The 25,207-nt window shown below is 34.6% G+C and overlaps 1 protein-coding gene across 12 annotated transcripts in view; it reads left to right on the forward strand.

Moving 5' to 3' along the window:
* akap6 (A-kinase anchoring protein 6) overlaps positions 1-25,207 on the forward strand; it is a 283,494-nt gene that overhangs the window by 233,602 nt on the left and 24,685 nt on the right. For all 12 annotated transcript variants that reach the window (XM_087289691.1, XM_087289694.1, XM_087289693.1 and 9 more), the window contains one exon: positions 5,639-5,899. In XM_087289691.1, the coding sequence (XP_087145817.1) occupies positions 5,639-5,899 (261 nt within the window). The remainder of the gene's footprint in view (positions 1-5,638; positions 5,900-25,207) is intronic.

Genomic DNA, 25,207 nt, shown 5'->3' on the forward strand with positions numbered 1-25,207 from the left:
AGTTTGGTGAAGGAAAAAATCATGGTTTGGGTTTACATTCAGTATGGGGGTGTGCGAAAGATCTGCAGAGTGGATGGCAACATCATCAGCCTGAGGTATCAAGACATTTGTGCTGCCCATTACATTACAAACCACAGGAGAGGGCAAATTCTTTAGCAGGGTAGAGCTCCTTCTCATACTTCAGCCTCCACATCAAAATTTCTGAAAGCAAAAGAGGTCAAGGTGCACCAGGGTTGGCCAGCCCAGTCACCAAATATAAACATTATTGAGCATGTCTGGGGTAAGATGAAGGAGGAGGCATTGAAGATGAATCCAAAGAATCTTGATGAACTCTGGGAGTCCTGCAAGAATGCTTTCTTTGCCATTCCAGATGACTTTATTAATAAGTTATTTGAGTCATTGCAGAGATGTATGGGTGCAGTCCTCCAAGTTCATGGAGTCATCCACAATATTCATTCTTTTTCCACTGCCGCATGCCTTTATATTCTATACTGTACATTATTTTTGTTAAGTGACAAGACTTTTGTCTAAGTAAAGTCAGACCTTACTGTCTTAATAAAATAATTTAAAATCAAGGCATGATCATATTTTATTTTGCTAAAATAAGTGTAATCTAGAGGCTTTTGCCAGGACTTTTGTCAGGTAGTGTATATATACGTATTTTATAGTTATTCTGATAAAACTCAAGAACCAGTTTAGACCAGCTACTCATCGTACATTTATGCTGTATAATTTTCCAGCAGGATAATCACCATTTCTTCCTTATATAAAGAAGTTCCTCAGCTCTCCACAGTGATATGACGCTAAATAATTTATCGCCGCTAATAAAGAGTAAACACACTCACACATGTGAATATGCATCTGCAACGCTCTTCAACATTAGCATAACAGCCTTTGATCTGAAACATGAATTTTTTGGTAGACTTTCAAAGTGTCAAACAACTCACATCTTGGCTTCCCGGTCGCAATCAAGCATTAATTAGAAATATCCATAGCAGGAATATTCTCCGCTGCTTGGCCACGGCAAACTTTAGTGAGTGGCGTGAGTGTGTGTGTGTGTGTGTTGAGTGGCGTCTGGTTAGGGCGCGTGCGACAGGAATAAAGCGGCAGCGGTGCGGAGAGTTCAATCCCTGCACCGCATTGCATTACGCCGTCTCTATTGCATATTAAACAAGCCTATCAAGTCAGCCATTGGCATCTGCTGTGCTGACACAAATTGTGAATTAAATGAAATTGATGTCCCCTGTCGTATATATTTATGAAGACAGACCATTCTCTGAAGTATTCTGCTTATGAAGAATTTATGATTGCAAACTGTTCCAGAGCAAAATAAAGTGGCAATAAATTCCTGTTTTTTTTCTTCAGTTTTTTTTTTTTTTGCTTGCATTGTGACCCTCCAAGGGCATCGACTTCACCTCCCACTGAGACATTTGTTACTCAGAGAAAACAATGGCTGGATCTGGATTGCATTGATGCCCATCAAATCATCTGTATTCAGATGAGTGGAGAGGACAGAGAAATAAAAGGAGAGAGAGATTCAGCTCTCTGACTGTGAAACAATAGCTTATTTGGTCTTGGTTGAAGTAAACGTGCTTGTTGAACACTTTTGCAGGGTTTTTATGGCTGTGTGACCTGCAGAATTTAACTAAACAAAAAAAGTGAAATATTTTAAACAGCATTCAAAAAAAGACTTTTGCTGTTTGTTCAAAATGAGTTGATAAAACTCAATTTTTGGTGTTTTTGAGGACAACTTAATTGTTTTATGTTCAATCCACTTAAATTTGTAAAAACTGATTAAGTTAAAGAGCCCCTGTTTTGCATTATAAAAGGTCATATTTTGGTTTTGGAGGTCTCCTACGACAGGCTGATTTGCATGCATACCTGTCAACTTTGGGACGTAAAAATAAGGGATATGCACACTACAATAAGTGATCCCCCCCGCTAAAAAAATCCCTAAACTACTAAATCTGTTTATTTGGAGCTGTTTCATTGTAAATCAACAGTTAAACGGTATGTTTTATTATTATTAATATTATTTACAACAGAAAAAAATACATAGTTTACATTAGCAGCAAATAAATTAGCAAACAGTTTAGCTTATAAAAAAAGAATAGCTATCATAAAGAAATAGAATCAAATTATCAAATCTCATGAACCTTTTCTTCACTGTATACACACTTTGATTAAAGAGCAGCTAATGAATCTTATTTATTTGGATTTTTCATTTGATTACATTAAATAACAGAGGTGTCACTTTAAAAATGCACACATCTAACGTTAAAATGAAAGCGTTTGATTGCTTTCCTAACTTTTTATTAAAACGCTTCAGGTAGGCAATGGTCAAACAGGAACAAGCAGTACAATATGAATAGAATTAGTACGGACTCCACAGCCTACCTTAGTATTGTTGCTGACCATGTCCATGCCTTTATGACCACAGTGTAGCCATCTTCTGAAAATAGAAAAAAACAAAACACAAAACAGAACTCAATCCAATAGATCACCTTTGGGATGTGGGGGAACGAGGGATTTGCATCATGGATGTGCAGCCGACAAATCTGCAGCAACTGCATGATGCTATCATCTCAATATGGACCAAAATCTCTGAGAAATATTTCCAGTAGCTTGTTCAATCTATGTCACGAAGGATTAAGACCTGAAGGCAAAATGGGGGTCCGACCCAGTACTAGTAAGGTGTACCTAATAAAGTGGCTGGTGAGTGTATGGTAAAAACAGTACTAGTTTATTAAATACTATTACAAGCTTTAAAAAGCTATTATTCTATTGAAATGTATTTAAAAATATCATCTATTATTTTTATTGCATCATTCTAAATGTTTATTTGCTGCTGAAGATTTTTTTTAAAGATTTTGTTGAAACATCTGCACCCTTTTTTTTTTTTTTTGGTAACAATTATCCAATTAAGTCCATCATTAAATTTATCATAATTTTTAATCATCATTTTAATCATCCTTGCTGAAAGAAAAGGAAAAAAGATAAAGATAAACATCTCTGTATTTGTTACAACAGTTAAAACAATAATATCTGAGATCAGCCAAAAGCAAAAAGTACAGCAAGAGTTACTAGGTGATTTTTAGCGCTCCATGAGCACTGATGTCTCATAAAATCACCATGAGTTTGGCTTTTGCCTCAGTTAGCCCTGCAGAAAAGCCTCAACATTTGTTTTCGGCCAGAAGAGCCCATTTTCACATAAAAGCTAAAATGTCCCTTGCCACTGAGTCGGCCAGTCAATGTTTTCCGCTCTTTCCACTGCGAACACAGATGTGTTAATAAAGGCCAAAACCCAGAGAGCTTAATTGATGCCGCATGCTGAAATCGCCACTTCATTGCTGCGTCATAATCACATCTGTTTCCATTCCGGCGTCCAGACACATAAAGGAAGGACAATTACAGCAGCCACTGTGTGTATTAATTGGATAATGGTGTGTATTGTGCTTGCAATTGCCATCTCAGTATACAAGGTTCAACCTGTCTCGAAAAAAAGTGTGATTGCCAGGCAGGTGGGAAAACACACAAACAAACACACACACACACACACACACACACACACACACACACACACACACACACACACACACACACACACACACACACAGACAGACAAACTGCAGCTCAGCATGGTTTTCGCATCTCTCGCTGTCATTCGGGGGAAAATTGTTCAGCGGAGCCCATTTCTGAAATCATTGGTGTGTTTTTTGTGCGGCTGATTGTTTGCTATTCAACAGACATTTGAATGTTGCTCTGAAATGCCACTTTGTGTGATGAGATTTTAACCCCTTCAGGCTCATCAGGTGAAACAGCCTGTTATCAGACACTTGAGGAGCTCCGCACTCATGTGGACCAACGCCATGTCTTGCTTCTTAATTAAATGCTAGCAATAGGAGCTCGGCAGAATTTTTAAAGTTTATATGAACTATTTTATTGGAATAATTAATTATTTTCTATTCAAATCTATTGAAATAATCCATTGTATAGTATTCTATTGAAATAATCAATTATGTACTATTCTATTCTATTGAAATAATCTATTCTATTCTGTCGATATATTATATTCTAATACATCCTATTTGTTATATTGATATTTTCTATTTAATTCTATTTTATTCCAATACATTCTATTCTATTAATGTATTCTATTCTAATACATTCTATTATAGTGATATATTCTGTTCAATTCTATTGGTATATTCTATTCTATTCTATCTATTGTATTCTATTATATTAAAATAACCTATTAGATTATATTGTATTCTATTATATCCTTTTAAAATAATCTTTTTTATTCTACTCTATAGATATATTCTATTTTTTAATTAAAACACACTTTAATCTATTATATTAATATATTCTATTATATTTTAATATAATCTATTCTGTTCTATTGTAATATTCTATTCTATTTAAATGAATTGAAATAATCAATTCTATACTATTCGATTAAAAAATCTGTTCTATTCTATTAATATATTCTTTTCTGTATTATTCTATTCTAATACATCCTATTCTAATATATTGATATATTCTATGTATTTTATTCTATCTTAAGATATAAGTTATAGTAAATTGAAATTGAAACTGTGTCAGTTCAGTTTTCAGAGATGTTATTGAAACAATCCATTCTATTTTATTCTTTTGTATTTTATTGGACAAATCCATTCTATTCTGTTCTATTCTATTCTATTCTATTGAAATAATTAATTCTATTCTATTGAAATGATCAATTCTATTCTCTTAATTTCTATTCTAGTGAAATAATCCATTCTAATTATTTATCTTTTATTTTATTTTATTTTATTGGACTAATCTAATCTATTCTATTCATTTGACTATCTATTTAATATATTCTATTCTATTCTATTCTATTAAAATAATCATTCTATTCTATTCAAATCTATTGAAATAATCGATTCTATAGTATTTTATTGAAAAAATCTATTCTATTTTATTGAAATAATCTGTTCTATTATATTATTATATTCTATTATATTCTATTCTAATACATCCCATTCTATTATATTGATATATTCTATTTAATTTTATATTATTCCAATACATTTGATTCTATTGATATATTATATTCTAATTCATTTTTTTATATCATATTCTATTATAATAATATATTTTATTATATTTTAATACAATACATTCTGTTCTGGTGGTAATTTCCATTCTATTGCTATGTTCTGTTATGTTCTATTTTTTTCTTTTGATATGAATTTTGACTGAATAAATTGTATTTTGTTTACTACTTCATTAATGCTTTAAAATGAAGTAATTAAAAAAATATATTATTCACTAATGTTTAATTCGATGCATGTTTTTCTATTATTTTTATGTATACATATTTTGTAAATATTACATTTTATTCATTTTCTCTTTATTATTTTATTTTATTTTTTTTAGTAAAGTTTGTTTTAGTAAAGCTTTTTTGGATTATTATTATCATAGTAATACCATGCATTTTTCGCATCATTTTCACCAAAGTGTTTTTTTCACCATAGTTGTAGTAGCTATTGCCTTAAACCACATTAAATTGGCCTATCCTACCATGTTTGTTTCTTGTATGTGTTTATAGACACTCATGTAATGGACTGGATCTCTGTTTGTGTGTGATCAGAAAACGCTGTCGGAGCACATGGTGCCCAGTGTGGTCCAGCAGAGCCAGCGTGAGCTTCTGTCTCCAGACACCAGCAGGATGGTGACGCAGCTGGAGAGCCGCATAAAGGAGTTAAAGAGCTGGCTGAGAGAAACCGAGCTCTTCATCTTCAATCTCAATCTCAGACCAGACAGCGCTCAACAATGTGAGAGCAGCGCGCAGGACACAACAGAAGAGCCGCAACACGAGCCACAGACCAGCAAACAACTGCAGCACTTCAAGGTCAGTGTCTGTCCAGAGTACATTAGAACTTATAGCGGTCAGTGCATTTTTACAGGCAACAATCTTTTCATATCAACACTTTTAGGACAGTAGTCTACCAATTTTATTTAAATTGCAGTAATCAAATGAAGTTAATAATAATAAAATTAAATAAATATTAATAATAGCAATACTACTACTACTACTACCACCTCTACTACTACTACTAATAATAATAACCAATAATAATAATAATAATAATAATAATAATAATAATAATATTATTAGTATTAGTAGTAGTAGTATTGTTGTTGTTGTTGTTATTATTATTATTATTATTATTATTATTATTATTATTATTATTATTTATTATGTCCAATTATATATGTAATATTTTTTGTTACATATATAATGCAATAATACTGTAACGGGGAGACTGACACGGAGGGATCCATTTTGCAGTATTTATTAAGTCACACTTAAACATCAACAACTCGCACGGCTGTGCGGACATACAACATACACATCAACGGAGATTAGCAGATAACAGATGCAGAGTGATTACCAGGCTTGTGTCAAAGGCAGGCAGCGTGATTCAGAGTCCGTGTAACAGGCTTTGGTCAGGGGCAGGCAGCGAGAATCAGAGTCCGAGGAAACAGGCTTAGGTCGAGGGCAGGCAGAAGACAGAGCAGAGTCGTGAAACGGGCTGAAGTGGTAAACGGGAGATCAGGCAGGATAGAACGCTCAGAAATGCTGGCCGGGGCTAAACAAGACTTCGCACTGAAGTGTGTGTGTGAGCTGCTTATATGTGGTACGTGGGTCATTAGTGGAATGGAGAACAGGTGTGCTGGGATCAGGGGGAAATGGATGACGTAATGGTTAGAAGTCCGGAGATGGTGACCTCTGCTGGTCAGCGAGGGGAATGACTGGGACCGAGTCGGTGACAAATACAATAGTTATACAGTATTACGTATATAATTGGATATCATAATAGTGATAATTAGGGGTGTGACGAGACGCTTACTCCACAAGACAACAAGAGATGAAAGATTGGGTTCACGAGAACGAGACGAGAATAAACGGTTAAGTCACACACACCCACCCAGGTAAACGAGGAACTCTGAAGCCGCCCTAGGTATTTGATTTGTGGTTCAAATCAAATCGTTCCTCCAATCTTTAGTGCTCTAAATTCATCCTTACGCTTCATTATAACATCACAACTCACAAGACAACTTTTGTCCTCGGCGAGAAATCTCGTCTTAATTTAGTCCCGAGATCTCATCACATCCCTAGCAATAATAATAACATTTGAAATCTGCATCGGAATAAAGCAAAATTTATTGGTATGTGGATGTTTACACTCATAAATTTAAGTTATCAATACTAGTAACAATAATAGTAACAACAATATATAATGATAAATCAATCAATCAATCAATCAATAAATAAATAAATAAATAAATAAATAAATAAATAAATATTTGTAGTATAAGTATTATTAATATTCTTATAATGGACCATTATTATTATTATTATTATTATTATTTTTATTATTATTATTATTATTACAATTATTATCATTCACCCAGCTTATTTAATCTGTATTAAGCTTAATTTGTTGGTATATATTTATTTATTTAATTTCACAGTCATTTTACACTACTACCAATAATAGTAACAACAATATATAATGATAAATAAATAAATACATATTTGTAGTATTATTAGAATTATTAGTCTTATAAAAGACCATTATTGTTATTATTATTTATTTATTCATTATTATTATTATTATATCCAATTATATATATATATATATATATATATATATATATATATATATATATATATATATATATATATATATATATATATATATATATATATAGCTATACAGTATATAACTAGATACAAATATTATTATTATTATTATTATTATTATTATTATTATTATTATTATTATTATAATTATTGTAGCATTCACCCAGCTTATTTGATCTGCATTAAGCTTAATTTGTTGGTATTTATTTATTTATTTATTTATTTATTTTTAGTCATAATTTGAGATTACTTTCTCCCAGCTTAGTTTAGCATATTTGGGGTTTTCTAAATCCCCTCCACATAACCTTATGCTGTAATTGCATGAAAAAAATGATTATTGTTCATTAGAATGAGCCAGTGAAATACTTCTGTTTGTCAACTGTTTCTTATCATTAACTACTGTAGCATAATACCAGCACTCCTGCAGTCACTCATAAGCCAGCATTACCAGTGCTAACAAGTTCACTGACATTTGCTTTGTCAGAGTAGCTTTCAGAAAAGCATAAAACATTCTGAAACACGAGTACATGATGGCAGGCTTCGTGTCAGCTCTTCTAAATGTTTAGCATGTACACAGAAATGAACTTGCTCAGTCAAACTGCACAGACATTCTCTAAAAATAACCTGCTTCACTTGAGCCTTGCTCCTTTAATAAATACAGGGCCAAAAGCACACATCAAACCCCCTGACGGAAAATCGATTCGAAATAATTATTTGAGTTAAAATCCTGCGTAACGGCTCGGAGTATTAATCAGGCCGTGTCAAAACACAGGTAGCGGAGCTGATGACATCCACCTGCTTTAAATATACACACAGTTCAGTGACGGATCACACGACTCAGCTAAAAACTCTCAACTTATTGATTTCTCTGAGACATATAATAAACAAAATGATTGGAAATATAGGTAAGCGTTGATGTAAACAACTCTCTACAATGGAGTGATTAAATGATGTCTTTTGTTTGCCAGTGGCTAATGAACTATTAAAATAAGTTTCGGCAGATGTATTGTCACTCATCTGACCTTGAAGAGACTGAGATTTTGAGAGTTTTGGACTTGGTCTTAGAGGAGCTGCCTGAGGACTTTGAAAATATGGCCGTAGAGGGAACACACTTTGCTTGATTTCCTTGGACCTCAGCCAGGATAAAATTAAAACTACTCACTGTGTTGGTCAGACAGATAAAAGTCATATATTTTACACAAGGATGGCTCAACAGTAAGTGAACAATTGAGTGATTTTCATTTAGGGGTGAAATAACCCTTTAAGGAGCTGTATAATTAAACATTGTAAAATCGTATTTTGTTGAGCATAGGTTTTGGGTTTAGGGTTTTTAGTTGTGGTTAGGGTTAGGGTTTAACGTCTTTAGTGGTGGTTAGGGTTAGGTTTTTTAGTTGTGCTTAGGGTGAGAGTTTAGTTTTTTTTTTGTGCTTAGGATTAGGGTTTAGGGTTTTTAGTTGTGCTTCAGATTAGGGTTTGGGTTTTTTAGTTGTGCTTAGGGCTTTGGTTTAGGGTTTTAGTAATGGTTATGGTTTGGGTTTCAATGTTTTTGGTTGTGGTTAGTGTTTGGTTTTTTAGGTGTGGTTGTGATTAGGGTTTAGGGTTTTTAGGTGTGGTTGTGATTGGTGTTTAGGGTTTTTTGGTGTGGTTGTGGTTAGTGTTTGGGTTTTTAGGTGTGGTTGTGGTTAGTGTTTGGGTTTTTAGGTCTGGTTGGGATTAGGGTTTAGGGTTTTTAGGTGTAGTTGTGATTAGGGTTTAGGGTTTTTAGGTGTGGTTGTGGTTAGTGTTTGGGTTTTTAGGTGTGGTTGTGGTTAGTGTTTGGGTTTTTAGGTGTGGTTGTGGTTAGTGTTTGGGTTTTTAGGTGTGTTTGGGATTAGGGTTTAGGGTTTTTAGGTGTGGTTGTGATTAGGGTTTAGGGTTTTTAGGTGTGGTTGGGATTAGGGTTTAGGGTTTTTAGGTGTAGTTGTGATTAGGGTTTAGGGTTTTTAGGTGTGGTTGTGGTTAGTGTTTGGGTTTTTAGGTGTGGTTGTGATTAGGGTTTAGGGTTTTTAGGTGTGGTTGTGATTGGTGTTTAGGGTTTTTTGGTGTGGTTGTGGTTAGTGTTTGGGTTTTTAGGTGTGGTTGTGGTTAGTGTTTGGGTTTTTAGGTGTGGTTGTGGTTAGGGTTTAGGGTTTTTAGGTGTAGTTGTGATTAGGGTTTAGGGTTTTTAGGTGTGGTTGTGATTAGGGTTTAGGGTTTTTAGGTGTGGTTGTGGTTAGTGTTTGGGTTTTTAGGTGTGGTTGTGGTTAGTGTTTGGGTTTTTAGGTGTGGTTGTGGTTAGTGTTTGGGTTTTTAGGTGTGTTTGGGATTAGGGTTTAGGGTTTTTAGGTGTGGTTGTGATTAGGGTTTAGGGTTTTTAGGTGTGGTTGGGATTAGGGTTTAGGGTTTTTAGGTGTAGTTGTGATTAGGGTTTAGGGTTTTTAGGTGTGGTTGTGGTTAGTGTTTGGGTTTTTAGGTGTGGTTGTGATTAGGGTTTAGGGTTTTTAGGTGTGGTTGTGATTAGGGTTTAGGGTTTTTAGGTGTGGTTGTGGTTAGTGTTTGGGTTTTTAGGTGTGGTTGTGATTAGGGTTTAGGGTTTTTAGGTGTAGTTGTGATTAGGGTTTAGGGTTTTTAGGTGTGGTTGTGGTTAGTGTTTGGGTTTTTAGGTGTGGTTGTGGTTAGTGTTTGGGTTTTTAGGTGTAGTTGTGATTAGGGTTTAGGGTTTTTAGGTGTAGTTGTGATTAGGGTTTAGGGTTTTTAGGTGTGGTTGTGGTTAGTGTTTGGGTTTTTAGGTGTGGTTGTGGTTAGTGTTTGGGTTTTTAGGTGTGGTTGTGATTAGTGTTTGGGTTTTTAGGTGTGGTTGTGGTTAGTGTTTGGGTTTTTAGGTGTGGTTGTGGTTAGTGTTTGGGTTTTTAGGTGTGGTTGTGGTTAGTGTTTGGGTTTTTAGGTGTGGTTGTGGTTAGTGTTTGGGTTTTTAGGTGTGGTTGTGGTTAGTGTTTGGGTTTTTAGGTGTGGTTGTGGTTAGTGTTTGGGTTTTTAGGTGTGGTTGTGGTTAGTGTTTGGGTTTTTAGGTGTGGTTGTGGTTAGTGTTTGGGTTTTTAGGTGTGGTTGTGGTTAGTGTTTGGGTTTTTAGGTGTGGTTGTGGTTAGTGTTTGGGTTTTTAGGTGTGGTTGTGGTTAGTGTTTGGGTTTTTAGGTGTGGTTGTGGTTAGTGTTTGGGTTTTTAGGTGTGGTTGTGGTTAGTGTTTGGGTTTTTAGGTGTGGTTGTGGTTAGTGTTTGGGTTTTTAGGTGTGGTTGGGATTAGGGTTTAGGGTTTTTTGGTGTGGTTGTGGTTAGTGTTTGGGTTTTTAGGTGTGGTTGTGGTTAGGGTTTAGGGTTTTTAGGTGTGGTTGTGGTTAGGGTTTAGGGTTTTTAGGTGTGGTTGTGATTAGGGTTTAGGGTTTTTAGGTGTGGTTGGGAATAGGGTTTAGGGTTTTTAGGTGTGGTTGTGGTTAGTGTTTGGGTTTTTAGGTGTGGTAGGGATTAGGGTTTAGCGTTTTTAGGTGTGGTTGGGAATAGGGTTTAGGGTTTTTAGGTGTGGTTGTGGTTAGTGTTTGGGTTTTTAGGTGTGGTTGTGATTAGGGTTTAGGGTTTTTAGGTGTGGTTGTGATTAGGGTTTAGGGTTTTTAGGTGTGGTTGTGGTTAGTGTTTGGGTTTTTAGGTGTGGTTGTGGTTAGTGTTTGGGTTTTAGGTGTGGTTGTGATTAGGGTTTAGGGTTTTTAGGTGTGGTTGTGGTTAGTGTTTGGGTTTTTAGGTGTGGTTGGGATTAGGGTTTAGGGTTTTTAGGTGTGGTTGTGATAAGGATTTATGTTTTTTAGTTGTAGTTAGAGTTGCAGTTTAGGGTTTAAGGTTGGGTTTAGGATTGTTACTTGTGGTTAGGGTTTAGAGTTTTTAGGCGTGACTAGGGTTAGGGTTTAGGGTTTTAAACTTGCTGTTATGGTTTAGGTTAGTTTTAGTTAGGGTTAGGGTTTTTGGTTGCGATTGGGGTTTAGGGTTTTTTTGGGTGTGGCTAGCTGTGGCTAGTGGTTAGGATCTAGGGTTTTTAGTTGTGGTTAAGGTTTGAGTTTATTAGGTGTGGCTTGGGTTAGGGTTTAGGGTTTTGTGGTGGTTAGGGTTTAGTGTTTGTAGCTTTAGTTAGGGTTTTGGGTGTTTAGTAGTGATTATGGTTTAGGGTTTGTAGTTGTGGTTAGGGTCTTGTTTTTTTTTGGGTGGTTAGGGTTTAGGGTTTGTAGCTGTAGTTAGGGTTTTGGGTTTTTAGTAGTGATTAGGGTTTGTAGTTGGGGTTAGCGTTAGGAATCAGGGCTTTTAGGTATGGTTAGAGTTTAGAGTTTTTAGTTCTGGTTAGAGTTTGTGTTTAGAGTTTTTAGCTGTAGTTAGGATAGGGTTTAGGGTTTTTAGGTGTGGTTGTGGTTAGTGTTTGGGTTTTTAGGTGTGGTTGTGGTTAGTGTTTGGGTTTTTAGGTGTAGTTGTGATTAGGGTTTAGGGTTTTTAGGTGTAGTTGTGATTAGGGTTTAGGGTTTTTAGGTGTGGTTGTGGTTAGTGTTTGGGTTTTTAGGTGTGGTTGTGGTTAGTGTTTGGGTTTTTAGGTGTGGTTGTGATTAGGGTTTAGGGTTTTTAGGTGTGGTTGTGGTTAGTGTTTGGGTTTTTAGGTGTGGTTGTGGTTAGTGTTTGGGTTTTTGGGTGTGGTTGTGGTTAGTGTTTGGGTTTTTAGGTGTGGTTGTGGTTAGTGTTTGGGTTTTTAGGTGTGGTTGTGGTTAGTGTTTGGGTTTTTAGGTGTGGTTGTGGTTAGTGTTTGGGTTTTTAGGTGTGGTTGTGGTTAGTGTTTGGGTTTTTAGGTGTGGTTGTGGTTAGTGTTTGGGTTTTTAGGTGTGGTTGTGGTTAGTGTTTGGGTTTTTAGGTGTGGTTGTGGTTAGTGTTTGGGTTTTTAGGTGTGGTTGGGATTAGGGTTTAGGGTTTTTTGGTGTGGTTGTGGTTAGTGTTTTGGTTTTTAGGTGTGGTCTTGGTTAGGGTTTAGGGTTTTTAGGTGTGGTTGTGATTAGGGTTTAGGGTTTTTAGGTGTGGTTGGGAATAGGGTTTAGGGTTTTTAGGTGTGGTTGTGGTTAGTGTTTGGGTTTTTAGGTGTGGTAGGGATTAGGGTTTAGCGTTTTTAGGTGTGGTTGGGAATAGGGTTTAGGGTTTTTAGGTGTGGTTGTGGTTAGTGTTTGGGTTTTTAGGTGTGGTTGTGATTAGGGTTTAGGGTTTTTAGGTGTGGTTGTGATTAGGGTTTAGGGTTTTTAGGTGTGGTTGTGGTTAGTGTTTGGGTTTTTAGGTGTGGTTGTGGTTAGTGTTTGGGTTTTAGGTGTGGTTGTGATTAGGGTTTAGGGTTTTTAGGTGTGGTTGTGGTTAGTGTTTGGGTTTTTAGGTGTGGTTGGGATTAGGGTTTAGGGTTTTTAGGTGTGGTTGTGATAAGGATTTATGTTTTTTAGTTGTAGTTAGAGTTGCAGTTTAGGGTTTAAGGTTGGGTTTAGAATTGTTACTTGTGGTTAGGGTTTAGAGTTTTTAGGCGTGACTAGGGTTAGGGTTTAGGGTTTTAAACTTGCGGTTATGGTTTAGGTTAGTTTTAGTTAGGGTTAGGGTTTTTGGTTGCGATTGGGGTTTAGGTTTTTTTTGGGTGTGGCTAGCTGTGGCTAGTGGTTAGGATCTAGGGTTTTTAGTTGTGGTTAAGGTTTGAGTTTATTAGGTGTGGCTTGGGTTAGGGTTTAGGGTTTTGTGGTGGTTAGGGTTTAGTGTTTGTAGCTTTAGTTAGGGTTTTGGGTGTTTAGTAGTGATTATGGTTTAGGGTTTGTAGTTGTGGTTAGGGTCTTGTTTTTTTTTGGGTGGTTAGGGTTTAGGGTTTGTAGCTGTAGTTAGGGTTTTGGGTTTTTAGTAGTGATTAGGGTTTGTAGTTGGGGTTAGCGTTAGGAATCAGGGCTTTTAGGTATGGTTAGAGTTTAGAGTTTTTAGTTCTGGTTAGAGTTTGTGTTTAGAGTTTTTAGCTGTAGTTAGGATAGGGTTTAGGGTTTTTAGTCGTGAGGACTAATGCAATTTTGCACTTGCATGTTATTTGTCCGTTCTTATACAGTAGATGTCTATCATTTATAACCCAGCAAAAGTGAGAGCCTCAGAAACCCAGCTTTTAATGATCTGGATGAGTCCATCTCAGATTACTGCAGTTTAATTGAACAGTTTAAGACTTTGTCTGTGTAAGTCAGAATCAGATGTCTCGGTAATTCCTCACAGCTGAAGTCTGTCTGTTCAGAGCACATCCCGATGCCAAAAAAAGAGGCTGAAATATGTGTAAAAGGAGAGATAGAGAGACACATCGTTATGAGTAACAGGTATGGTCACCCTTTAAAATGTCATCATAAAAATGTCCATCTTCCACTGAATAAAAAGCATTAAGTTCTTTACTTGCTGGGGGGGAGAGGAGTCGTCTAAAATTAGACTCTATTGTATCTTAACCTTCACTGGTCAGACGGTTCAGAGTAGTTGGCTGCCAATTTCACTTCTTTCATTAATAACTGTCTTGGCTTTAATAGTGTGCCTTCATGATATTAAAACCCCAGGGTTGGACATCCGCTGTCAGCGAGAGGAGAGATGACGGCAACAGCATGCCAACTTCACTCATTAGTTAACAATCGCTTTACTCGTGCAAGCCACTGTATCGGAAGCTGGAAACCTGCTGATATCTTATCTCTTTAAATAATACATCTGTTTAAAACCTAGTGAGGGTGCTAACTAGACAGCATTTCCAGGTTTACCTTCATTATCAGGCACAATAGGAAGCTGATGATTTCTTGTTAGGTATCTTGTGGATACACTGCTGTATAAACAAGATAAAATGTAGAATATCAAAATTATCATAATACTATTGTAGAATAAACTGTAAAATGTACATCTTTATGTACTACTGCTAATATTGTAAATAGTAATAATAAAATTGTTAGGTTTCACTTTATTGTAGGTGTCCATATATATATATATATATATATATATATATATATATATATATATATATATATATATATATATATATATATATATATATATATATATATATATATATATATATATATACAATGTATAAATTCATTTAAATAGTGAGAAATATTAATTAATTAGATGTACAGTACTTACTACACTCAAATATATATATATATATATATATATATATATATATATATATTTTTTTTTTTCAAACTACTTATTTAAAATGAGCTGAAACAACACAACTCTTGAGATTTCATTGGGACAACTTATTTTTTTTAATCCACATAAATTAGTTAAAAGTATTAAGTTAACTTAATCTATTTGTGTTGGGACAGCATGAATGAATTGTTGGAACCCTGCATTTTTTACAGTGTATATAGGGTTAGTTTTGGGGCTAGTTGCATGTGATTATGCATAATAAATTGTAATTAGTAAAGTAGGTACATGGAACATGTGTAGCAAAGACACCTTAAAATAAAGTGTTTTCAATTATTATTACATTTCTTTTGAATTATTTTTAAAAGAATGATCACACAATTGCCTCTGTTTCATCTTAACCATAAACCTCTTTTATGCAGTATATTGTTTGCCAAAAAAAGAAAAATATATATTATTTAACTAAAAGACAGGATGTATTTATGTTTTATGCACTCGTTTTATTACCAGAAAAAAAAACATTAAAATACATTAACATTAAATATAGAAAAAATTTCTGAAACATTCTAAAAAAAAAAAAAGCAACAGTTAAAATAGTGGTATTTTATTTTAAACAAATTGATTTTTTTTTTAAATAAATCCCATTAAATAGATATACTTTTGATTCTTAATTTATTTAAACAATTAAAATGTATACTGAAAAATTAGATATATATAACACTGATATTGGTAACGTTATAAGTTTCATAAATTGTGCTTTTCAAATATCAAAATGTAGTTTAACCATTAAAACAACATAGCTAAAATAAAATAATAATCAACAATAGCATCACCATGTTTGCAATTTTGATAATGTTATTTGCAATCAAATATATTTCGACATCTATACAGCTATATTTATATTATTTAATAAGGTTGTTTTAGATAATTTAATACATCCAAATGAACAAATGTAACAGAGATCTGTTGTATTTACACATTTATTGTTTTGATGCTTCAGTTTCTTTGCCTTGAATTACTTTTCTATGGGTTTTTCAGTTGCTAGTATTACATCATTAACTTAGCAACAGTGTCTCTGTGGTGAAAATCTGAGAAAAAATAAATAAATCCTCCCAAAAACAGCACATTTGAGGCATTATTCATGTCTGTATCACAAACTGAGTGGGATTTACAGTCACTGAGTATTGAGCCGCATGCAGTATCAGTAAAACTCAACATAGGAAATTCCACTAACAGCCATACCAAATCATCCTCTTTTCTTCTCTCATCTATTATTGTTTTTTTTCATTCGGAGCAGCGGTAAGGCAGCAGCCCTTTCAAAAACACCTCCAACTCCAAAATGCGTTCCTATTGGAGGAATTGTATATTACAGTATAAGTTTTGTATTAATTTCATAAAAAACACATTAACAAAAAAACCAACAAATGAACAGATCTGTTGTATTTCCATTCTTTTGAATAGACTGCTTTAATTCACACATCTATTGTTCTGATGCTTGAGAAATTATTTTTGCGTTTAATTACTCTGGGCTCTATTTTGACGGTCCATGCGCAAAGCGCAGGGCGCAAACGCATTCAGGGCTTGTCAGAATCCATTTTTGCTAATTCAAGGACGGAAAAATCCGCTTTGCGGCGTGACACATGGTCTAAAAGGGTTGAGCTTATATTCTTAATGGTGTGTTTTAAGAATAAACCAATTAGAGTCTCATCACCCATTCCCTTTAAGAGTCAGTTGCGTCGTGCCATGGTGCATTTGCTATTTACATGACGTAAAGTAAGTGGAAAAACTGAGCATTTCACTAGCAAGAAAACAGTTAAACCGAGCATCTGCAGCGCGAGAATGAGAGATAAATTATTAACTTTCACTTCCGCGCTCGTGGATAGGGAAACCTAGTACGCACAAACATTAATTAGCCTATAAATAATTACCTTCGTTTGTTAAGCTCAAATATTTGTTTTAAAACTATTTCTGAATTCAGTTTTAATTTCCAGCAAACGAATAAATGAACAGTATTAACGAAGTGTGGTCAAAAACCTGAGTTATATCCTAAAACACATGCTGTCCCCCATATGGTTTAAAACCTGACAGGTGGGCAAATCTAAGCTTGTTTTTAATAAAACAGATATAAATATGGATACAATAAATAATACTGCTAATAATAATAACATTTTACGAAAGCAAATTGTTATGAAAAAACCCAAAAAGCCTCCCGAGATGAAGAAGGCATGAAGGTCGTTTTTATATTTATGTAGGCTAGAAAATAATATGTTTTGTAATATTTTAATCCTTTATATTTATATCCTATATATATCCTTACTATATCCTATATAAATCCTTATATCTTAATTCTTTTTCATATGTAAAGATTTTTGTGTATTGCTCTACATCTTGTGTGTATTAAGCAGTGTGTAAGCTAACACGCTCTGCACTGGAAAATAGACCGGCTTTGTTCTGGTCTATTGAAAATCTATTATAGTTTCTCAAAATAGCAATGTGCCAGCAATACACCTCAACACGCCTCCCTTTTTAGATCAGAACGCCTATGGGCGCACATATGAGGGCAAATGCATTTGCTATTTAAAAAGTGTAGCGCAAAACGTCAAAACGACTCTTGCGCCATGCTGTAACTAGCAAACAACTATTGCGTTGCGCCTTGCGCCACATTGTGCCGGGTGTATGATAGGGCCCTTTGTGTTTTTCGGTTCAGAGTATTCTGTCAACTTAGCAACAGTGGCTCTTTGATGAAAATCATACATACACTTACACATACACTCAAAAAATATATATTTTTTTACTCGTTCAGACTACCTATTTAAAATGAGCTAAAACAACACAATTATTGAGATTTCATTAAGACAACTTAATCCACATAAATTTGTTAAAAGTGTCAACTTAACTTAATCGATTTTGGGTTGAGACAACATGATTGAATTGTCTGGAACCTGCATTTTTTTACAGTGCATTTTCAAATGTTGGTTGCAAATGTTGGTTAGCAGTTTTAGATTTTTCCTAGTTTGGATATTTAGTTTTCAAATTCAGTTAGTTTTAGTTAGATTTACTAATTTATGCTAGTTTTTATATTTTGAAATTGATTAGTTTTAGTTTAATTTTTATTAGTTTCAGAATTATTTTTAGTTTTTTGTTAGTTTTTTTGTAAATTAGGATCTTTGTTGTGGGCAAGATTCAAAATCATCAGAATAAATATTGTATAATAAAAACTCAACCAACCATCTACCAATCCTCAAATTTAAATACAACAGACCACAAGATAGCAGCCTTAAGTTGAATATGTGTTCAAGGCTACTTCTGAGGTTAGGTCCACAACAGTGATGGGAAGTTTGGATCTTTAATGGGAACCAGATCTTTTGTGACAATCTTTCCATGTTTGCACTCAACATATCAAAAATGCCGGCAGCTAGCTCTCTGCAACTCTCACATGGTCGCCCACTGAAGCTAAGCAGGGCTGCGCCCGGTCAGTACCTGGATGGGAGACCACATGGGAAAGCTAGGTTGCTGCCGGAAGTGGTGTTAGTGAGGCCAGCAGGGGGCGCCCAACCTGCGGTCTGTGTGGGTCCTAATGCCCCAGTATAGTGACGGGGACACTATACTGCTCAGTGAGCGCCGTCTTTCGGATGAGACGTTAAACCGAGGTCCCGACTCTCTGTGGTCGTTAAAAATCCCAGAATGTACTTCGAAAAGAGTAGGGGTTTAACCCCGGCATCCTGACCAAATCTGCCCACTGGCCTTTGTCTATCATGGTCTCCTAACCCTCCCCATATCCCAATTGGCTTCATCACTGTCTCCTCTCCACCAATCAGCTGGTGTGTGGTGTGCGGTCTGGCGCAAAATGGCTGCCGTCGCGTCATCCAGGTGGATGCTGCACACTGGTGGTGGATGAGGAGATCAACCCATTGTGTGTAAAGCGCTTTGAGTGCCCAGAAAAGCGCTATATAAATGTAAGGAATTATTATTATTATTATTATTAAATGTGTCGTGAGCAATCATAATTTCAGCCAGTTAAAACATCACCGTGATCTGAAAAGTTTCTTACAATTACGTTTTGCAACCCAACTGAAGCATCATTCACTTATTTAAATTCCATTACGACTTTCTGTACTAAAATAAACTTATATTACATTTCGCCAGATCCTCTCAATAAAGCCCTCGGTTTACCCGCGCTGCAGTTGTTCAAGTTTAGTTCAGTCACAGCAGGCTGTCATGAACTGTTTGTGTTCGGTTCACTGAATCACACATGCACAGTATTATCAGTTCACGGTTTCTCAAATCTGATCTCAGTGTACTGTTCTAATAACTGAATAACTCCGTATATATTGCTTTATTTTGAGTCAGAGGGGGTTTCAGGCATGTAAAAAGTCAGTTGTTAGTGGATAACGTTACTGGAGAACGCTTAAGGTTACTGGAGATGCAAATTGTTTCAAATGATTCAATTTGATTTGTTGAATTTGTTCAACCGGTTCACCTAGAAGATGTAGATAAGAAGAACAATTTGTTCACAATCGCGGTTACTACTACAGAAATGAAACAAATTATTGGGCACAAATGTGTTAAAATAATACTTTGTCTGCGCAGGTCGTATTTAATGTTGTCAAAATGCAGCTGTCATGTCCTACCTTTGTTTATGTCCCGGGAGCAACAGCGAGGATGACTGGAGGAGGATCGGCTTGATCTGGCCAATGGCATCAGGACAACTGGCGAAAAAATAGTAGCGCAAAGCAAATATTGTAGATTTACTTCTAAAAGGCTCACAGTATCTATTACATACATTTACAAAGACAAATGAAGGACATTTTGCCAGTACTTTAGTTAATGTTAGTTTTTTTACATACATATATATACATATACACACACACATAATATATATATATATATATATATATATATATATATATATATATATATATATGTAATATATATATATATAACTATAACTATAATAACCTTGGTGGGTTTAAAAGTGGCTGCAAACAATTTATATGGGATGAATTTGAACAAACTAATTAAATTTAGTCATGTTCAACCTAATTTGTTTGTTCAAATTCAACAAATTGTTAGAAACCACTTAGCTTAAAAATTGTAAATCCAGTGAACCATTTTTTTTCACTGTATTTGAGGCATTATTCATGTCTATATTACAAACTGAGTGTGATTTATTGAGCCGCATGCAGTATCAGTAAAACTCAACATAGGAAACCCAGCTATCTGCCGTACCAAATCATCCTCTTTTCTTCTCTCATCTATTATTGTCTTTTTCATTCGGAGCAGCGGTGGCGGCAGCTCTTTCAAAAACACCTCCAACTCCAAACCGCGTTCCTATTAGAGGAATTTCACCGGAGAATTAGACTAAATGGAAGCCAGACTGCAGTCGAAGTCCATCTCCACATCTCGGCGGCACCTTTGATCAGCACGGGGCCCCGGGGCCTCCTCCTCCGGGCCCCGTCCTGTTGATTGAATGTGACGGCGCAGATATAATATCAATACTTTCTCTATGATTAGGAATAAGGAACTGCTGTTCTTCGCCGAGTGCTAACTGCATTAAAGCAGTGCCGGGACGCCAAACCCAGAGTTAGAGTCTCATCAGCTAGTAATGGGGAGCAGACAGGTGACAGGCCTGTTCATTACACACACACACTCACACACTCATAGAGTCGTATTTTTCATTATACGTCCATGCCGCTTGCTTTCATTTACACGCGTTAATGAGAAAATGTCCCCATTGATGGCAGTGTTATCACTTTGCTGCCATTTGTTTGCTTTAAGGACGTCTAGTGTTCGTAATGCATTAGTCTCATTTTGAAAACACTGTCAGTTTTTTGTCTTAAAGGGGAAAAATAATTAAAAATAAGCATCCTCTGAGGACAGGGTCACTGACAGCCCAATGCATTTCAGTCTGGGCTAATTTAGATGTATTTGAAATAACAAACATGTCAGGGAGAATGTAAAGCCCGATCCGTTTTTCCTGTAGAATATGAGTAGCGTCAGCGAATGCGCTTGGTTAAGTTTGGTTTTATTGGCTGTCTGCTTGCTGCAGTGCTGATTTTCTCCATTAGTGTGTGTAGATGATGAAACGGGAGCCAGTCGGAGCTGATGGGATGTGCGTGTGGGAACAAATGATCGACATGAGCTTGTTGTGTTTGTGGCTTTAATTGACTTACAGTAATCAACAAATGTAGTTATAATTATAGTTTACGTAAACCATCAAACTAAAATCATGAAAATGACTTGAAATTAAACAATTATTCATTTGGTATAAATATAACTTATTTTATTTCATCTAGTCTCATCTAATATTCCAGATTTTTCTCACAAACTGTCAAACTAAAACTGTCATAGCAACTTGAAATGAAATAAGCATTAATTTAATCATTTATTTACTTATTTACATAACTTGTAAAAGATATATATATATATATATATATATATATATATATATATATATATATATATATATATATATATATATATATATATATATATAAAAACAACTTGAAAATAAATAAGCATTAATTTTAAACAAATTCAACTTAATTTATTTAATCTAGTTGTCCAAGTAATATTTCTCCCATTCTCGTATTTCTTACAAGCAGTTGAAGTCATAATTATTAGCCCCCTGTTTAATTGTTACCAACATTGTTATATTTGTCTTAAATTTAACATTAGTTAAAAAATCTTGCATTTGACTTGATGATTGCTGAAATAATCCTGGTTAAGTATAACTTAATGTCTAAAATGACTAAAATACAACAACAACAACAACAACAACAACAACAACAACAACAACAACAACAACAATAATAATAATATTATTATTATTATTATTATTATTATTATTATTATTGTTGTTGTTGTAAATTCTACTATTAATATTGAAATTAAATTCATAACTATTAAAATAAATACAATAATAATAAATAAATAAATAAATAAATAAAATATGTTTTTTTTTATTTATAATGCTATTTTTATTTAAGTTTATTCTGCCAACTGTAAGTATTTAATTAAATAATGTGCAGAATGCATATAAAAATATATCATAGCAAACAAATAAATTATAATAGTAAAATAGAGTTTTACTATGATAAAAACAAATGCAATGCATTTCCTTAGGCCATAGATTAAGTGTTCAATTTTGATTATATTCATACTTATTCTCTGTCTTCTTGCTGCAGTCTTGTATTTCTCTATTAGCTGGTGCAGATGATGAAACTGGAACCGGTCGGAGCCAAAGGGACATGTCTGCGAACAAATGGCCGACATGAATTCGTTACACTCATTTGCGATAACAAGTGCTTGTGGTTTTAATTGACTTAATCAACAAATAGAATTAATCAGAGATTTCTAATTAATGGTAATTGATTGAATATCCGCTGGGTCACTGGCGGAGCTGCGTTCGCGTGTCCTCGCCGTCACTGTCGGGGATTTGGGGCTTCGCTTCTCAATCTCACACGGATTAATTGAAAATGTTAAAACCACAGCGGCTGTAAAGAGCCAGATGAAGTGTGCGCTGGAGAACCAGAAACAAATACCACTGAAACCCAAAGAGCGAAGCCTGATATCTGGAGAATTTGTTTTTAATCCTACAGGAAGTGCATCATTTAAACCACTGTTTTTCCATACACATGTCAGTTTTTTCAAATTCTATCCACTTCAGCCTTTTCAGAAAATCTTTATTCATTCTAATGTATAGTGTTGCATTCGCAGATGTGTATGTGTGTGTAGACTCGCCCTAATTTGACATGCCCTGGGATTGGCTGAAGTGACCCAGGATATCTTTTAAAAAAAGAGAAACGGCATGGAGCGAAAGCGAGTTGGTTGATGCTTGGTTTGGCTTCTGGCAGTGTGGAAAGATTATTTAGTTCACTTTTTGTTACGAACTACGGTCAAGGACATAACATAAAAAACACTGGACAAGTAAAAATCACTTTTAAGAAGCCTTGGAGTCGAGTCTGTTTATCTGTGACTTTATTAGAACTTCTATGTTAAGCGGCTTCGACACATTCTACATTGTAAAAGCACTTTAGAAATGAACATTAATTGAATTTGTCTTTTTTTTAAACACACAAAATGTGAAGCCAAATACCTCAGAGAGGACCCACAGAAAATAAAAAACAAAAATATATCCCCTAACTAAACACTTAAATGAAACTAAATACACCTATAAAAATAGCAGAAATAAGAAAACTAAAACTACTCCCATCAACCTGACTATATATAAAAACAGGAGAAATAAAATACAGAAAATATACAGACGTGTGTCCAACCCCTACTGATTTTCAGTACAGCATTTACGATGACAAACAAACCAAAAACAAAATAACAAGGCGGGAACATGGATGGATAAACAGCAAACAAAAGTCATAATTTACACAAACCAAAATGGGAATACACGATCAAAAATAAAACTTCCAACTATTTAATTTTTCTACAACGCCAAACCACACGCCAACCAATTCACTCTTTAGCTTCATGCCCGTTTCCCATTTTTTAAAAACACCCTGGGTCACTCCAGCCAATCCCAGGGCACGTCGTCTGCGTAATTAGGGTGGGGTCTGTGGTGAGAAAAAAGAGAGAGACACACATACACACACACACACGCAACAACAAAAACACACAAAATCCTTATTTTTATTTACTTATTATTTTGTCGCACTTTATCAGTTTGTGTCTGTAGATTTTAGTTACAATATGTTTTCATAGATTTTTGTGCTTAAAATTATGAAGGACACCGCAAGTGATAATAATAATAATAATAATAATAATAATAATAATAATAATAATAAATAAATAATAATAATAATAATAATAATAATAATAATAATAAAAATATTAATTAATTATTATTATTATTATTATTGATTTTTGTGTTTAAAATTATGCTTACAATTATTTATTTTTAAATAAAAATAAATAATAATAATAATAATAATAAAAATAATAATATTAATAATAACTATTAGTTGTCATCATAATTTCCCAGTACATTGAATGCATGAAGATTTGCAAACAAATGTTTGCAAGTTTTTTTTTTATTGATATGCAAATGAGACATAATTTCATGAAATATGCACTCAGTAGCATAAAGCTGAACAATGATGAAGTCATGTTAGAGTCCAAGGATTTTACATAGTGTTTTATCAGTCCTTAATTTAGAAAATATGCAAAATAAACTTGGCTTCATCCAACGTTGTTTGAATTGTTTGTTAGTTGCAATACTGAAGTGCATATTTCATTAAACAATGTCTTAAATGCATATTTAACATTACATTAAAAAATGTAATGAAAAAGTATGCGCTTTTTAATGAAATCAATCTATTACTTCTGTTTTTCCACCTAATTCACCCACACTGTGAATAGGCTCATTTTACAAGTCACCTAGAGTTAAACTTTTGGGGTTTTACCATTTTTAATCCATTCAGCTGATCCCTGAATCTGGCAGAGGCTTAGCTTAGCTTAGCATAGATCATTGAATCGGATTAGACCATTAGCATCTCACTCAAAAATGACCAAAGATACTTATTCCTATTTAAAGCTTGACTCTGTTGTAATTACATTGTGTACTAAGACTGATGGAAAATGAAAAGTTGCTATTTTCTGATATTGCAAGGAACTATACTCATATTCCAGCGTAATGATCAAAGAACTTTCAAGTCACAATAATAAATGTGACCCGCTGCATGCACATATATATATATATATATTTCTCTGTAATATCATTGCATCTGCTGCAGTCATGTTGCGGCCACAAAGTTCATTGATTATTACGCAAGAATAAGAGTATAGTTCCTAGCCATATCAGCCTGAAAAATTGCAGTTTTCTATCAGTCTTGGTATACAATGTAACTACAGAAGAGTCAAGTTTATATATGAAACTTTTGGTAAATTTTTGAACAAGATGCTAATGGTCTGATCCAATTCAAGGATTTATGCTAAGCTAAGCTAAAAGTGCTCTCGCCAGACCTTGAGATTAGTTAGATGGATTCAAAAATGGTAAAACTCATCTATTTAACTCTGGGAGTTATAAAGCGAGCCTATTTAAAAAAAAATGTAAAAAAATTTTAAAATCGGAGTGTTCCTTTAAGGCTGCAGAACTGTCCGAATATGAGGAGGCCCAGACTGTAATGAAATGGAGCGATGGCGAATTGCAGTTTTTCAGCCTCTGTTCTCATTTAGTGCTGAATAAAGAGATAAGCAGTTTTTTTGGGAGCAGACTCTTGGGAGGTCTGTGTAATACACATGCATCTTCACGCCGCCGCAGGTGTGATTACAAACTCT

The sequence above is a fragment of the Danio rerio genome, chromosome 17, assembly GCF_052040795.2.
Source record: "Danio rerio strain M-AB ecotype USA chromosome 17, GRCz13ab, whole genome shotgun sequence".
Taxonomy (NCBI): domain Eukaryota; kingdom Metazoa; phylum Chordata; class Actinopteri; order Cypriniformes; family Danionidae; genus Danio; species Danio rerio.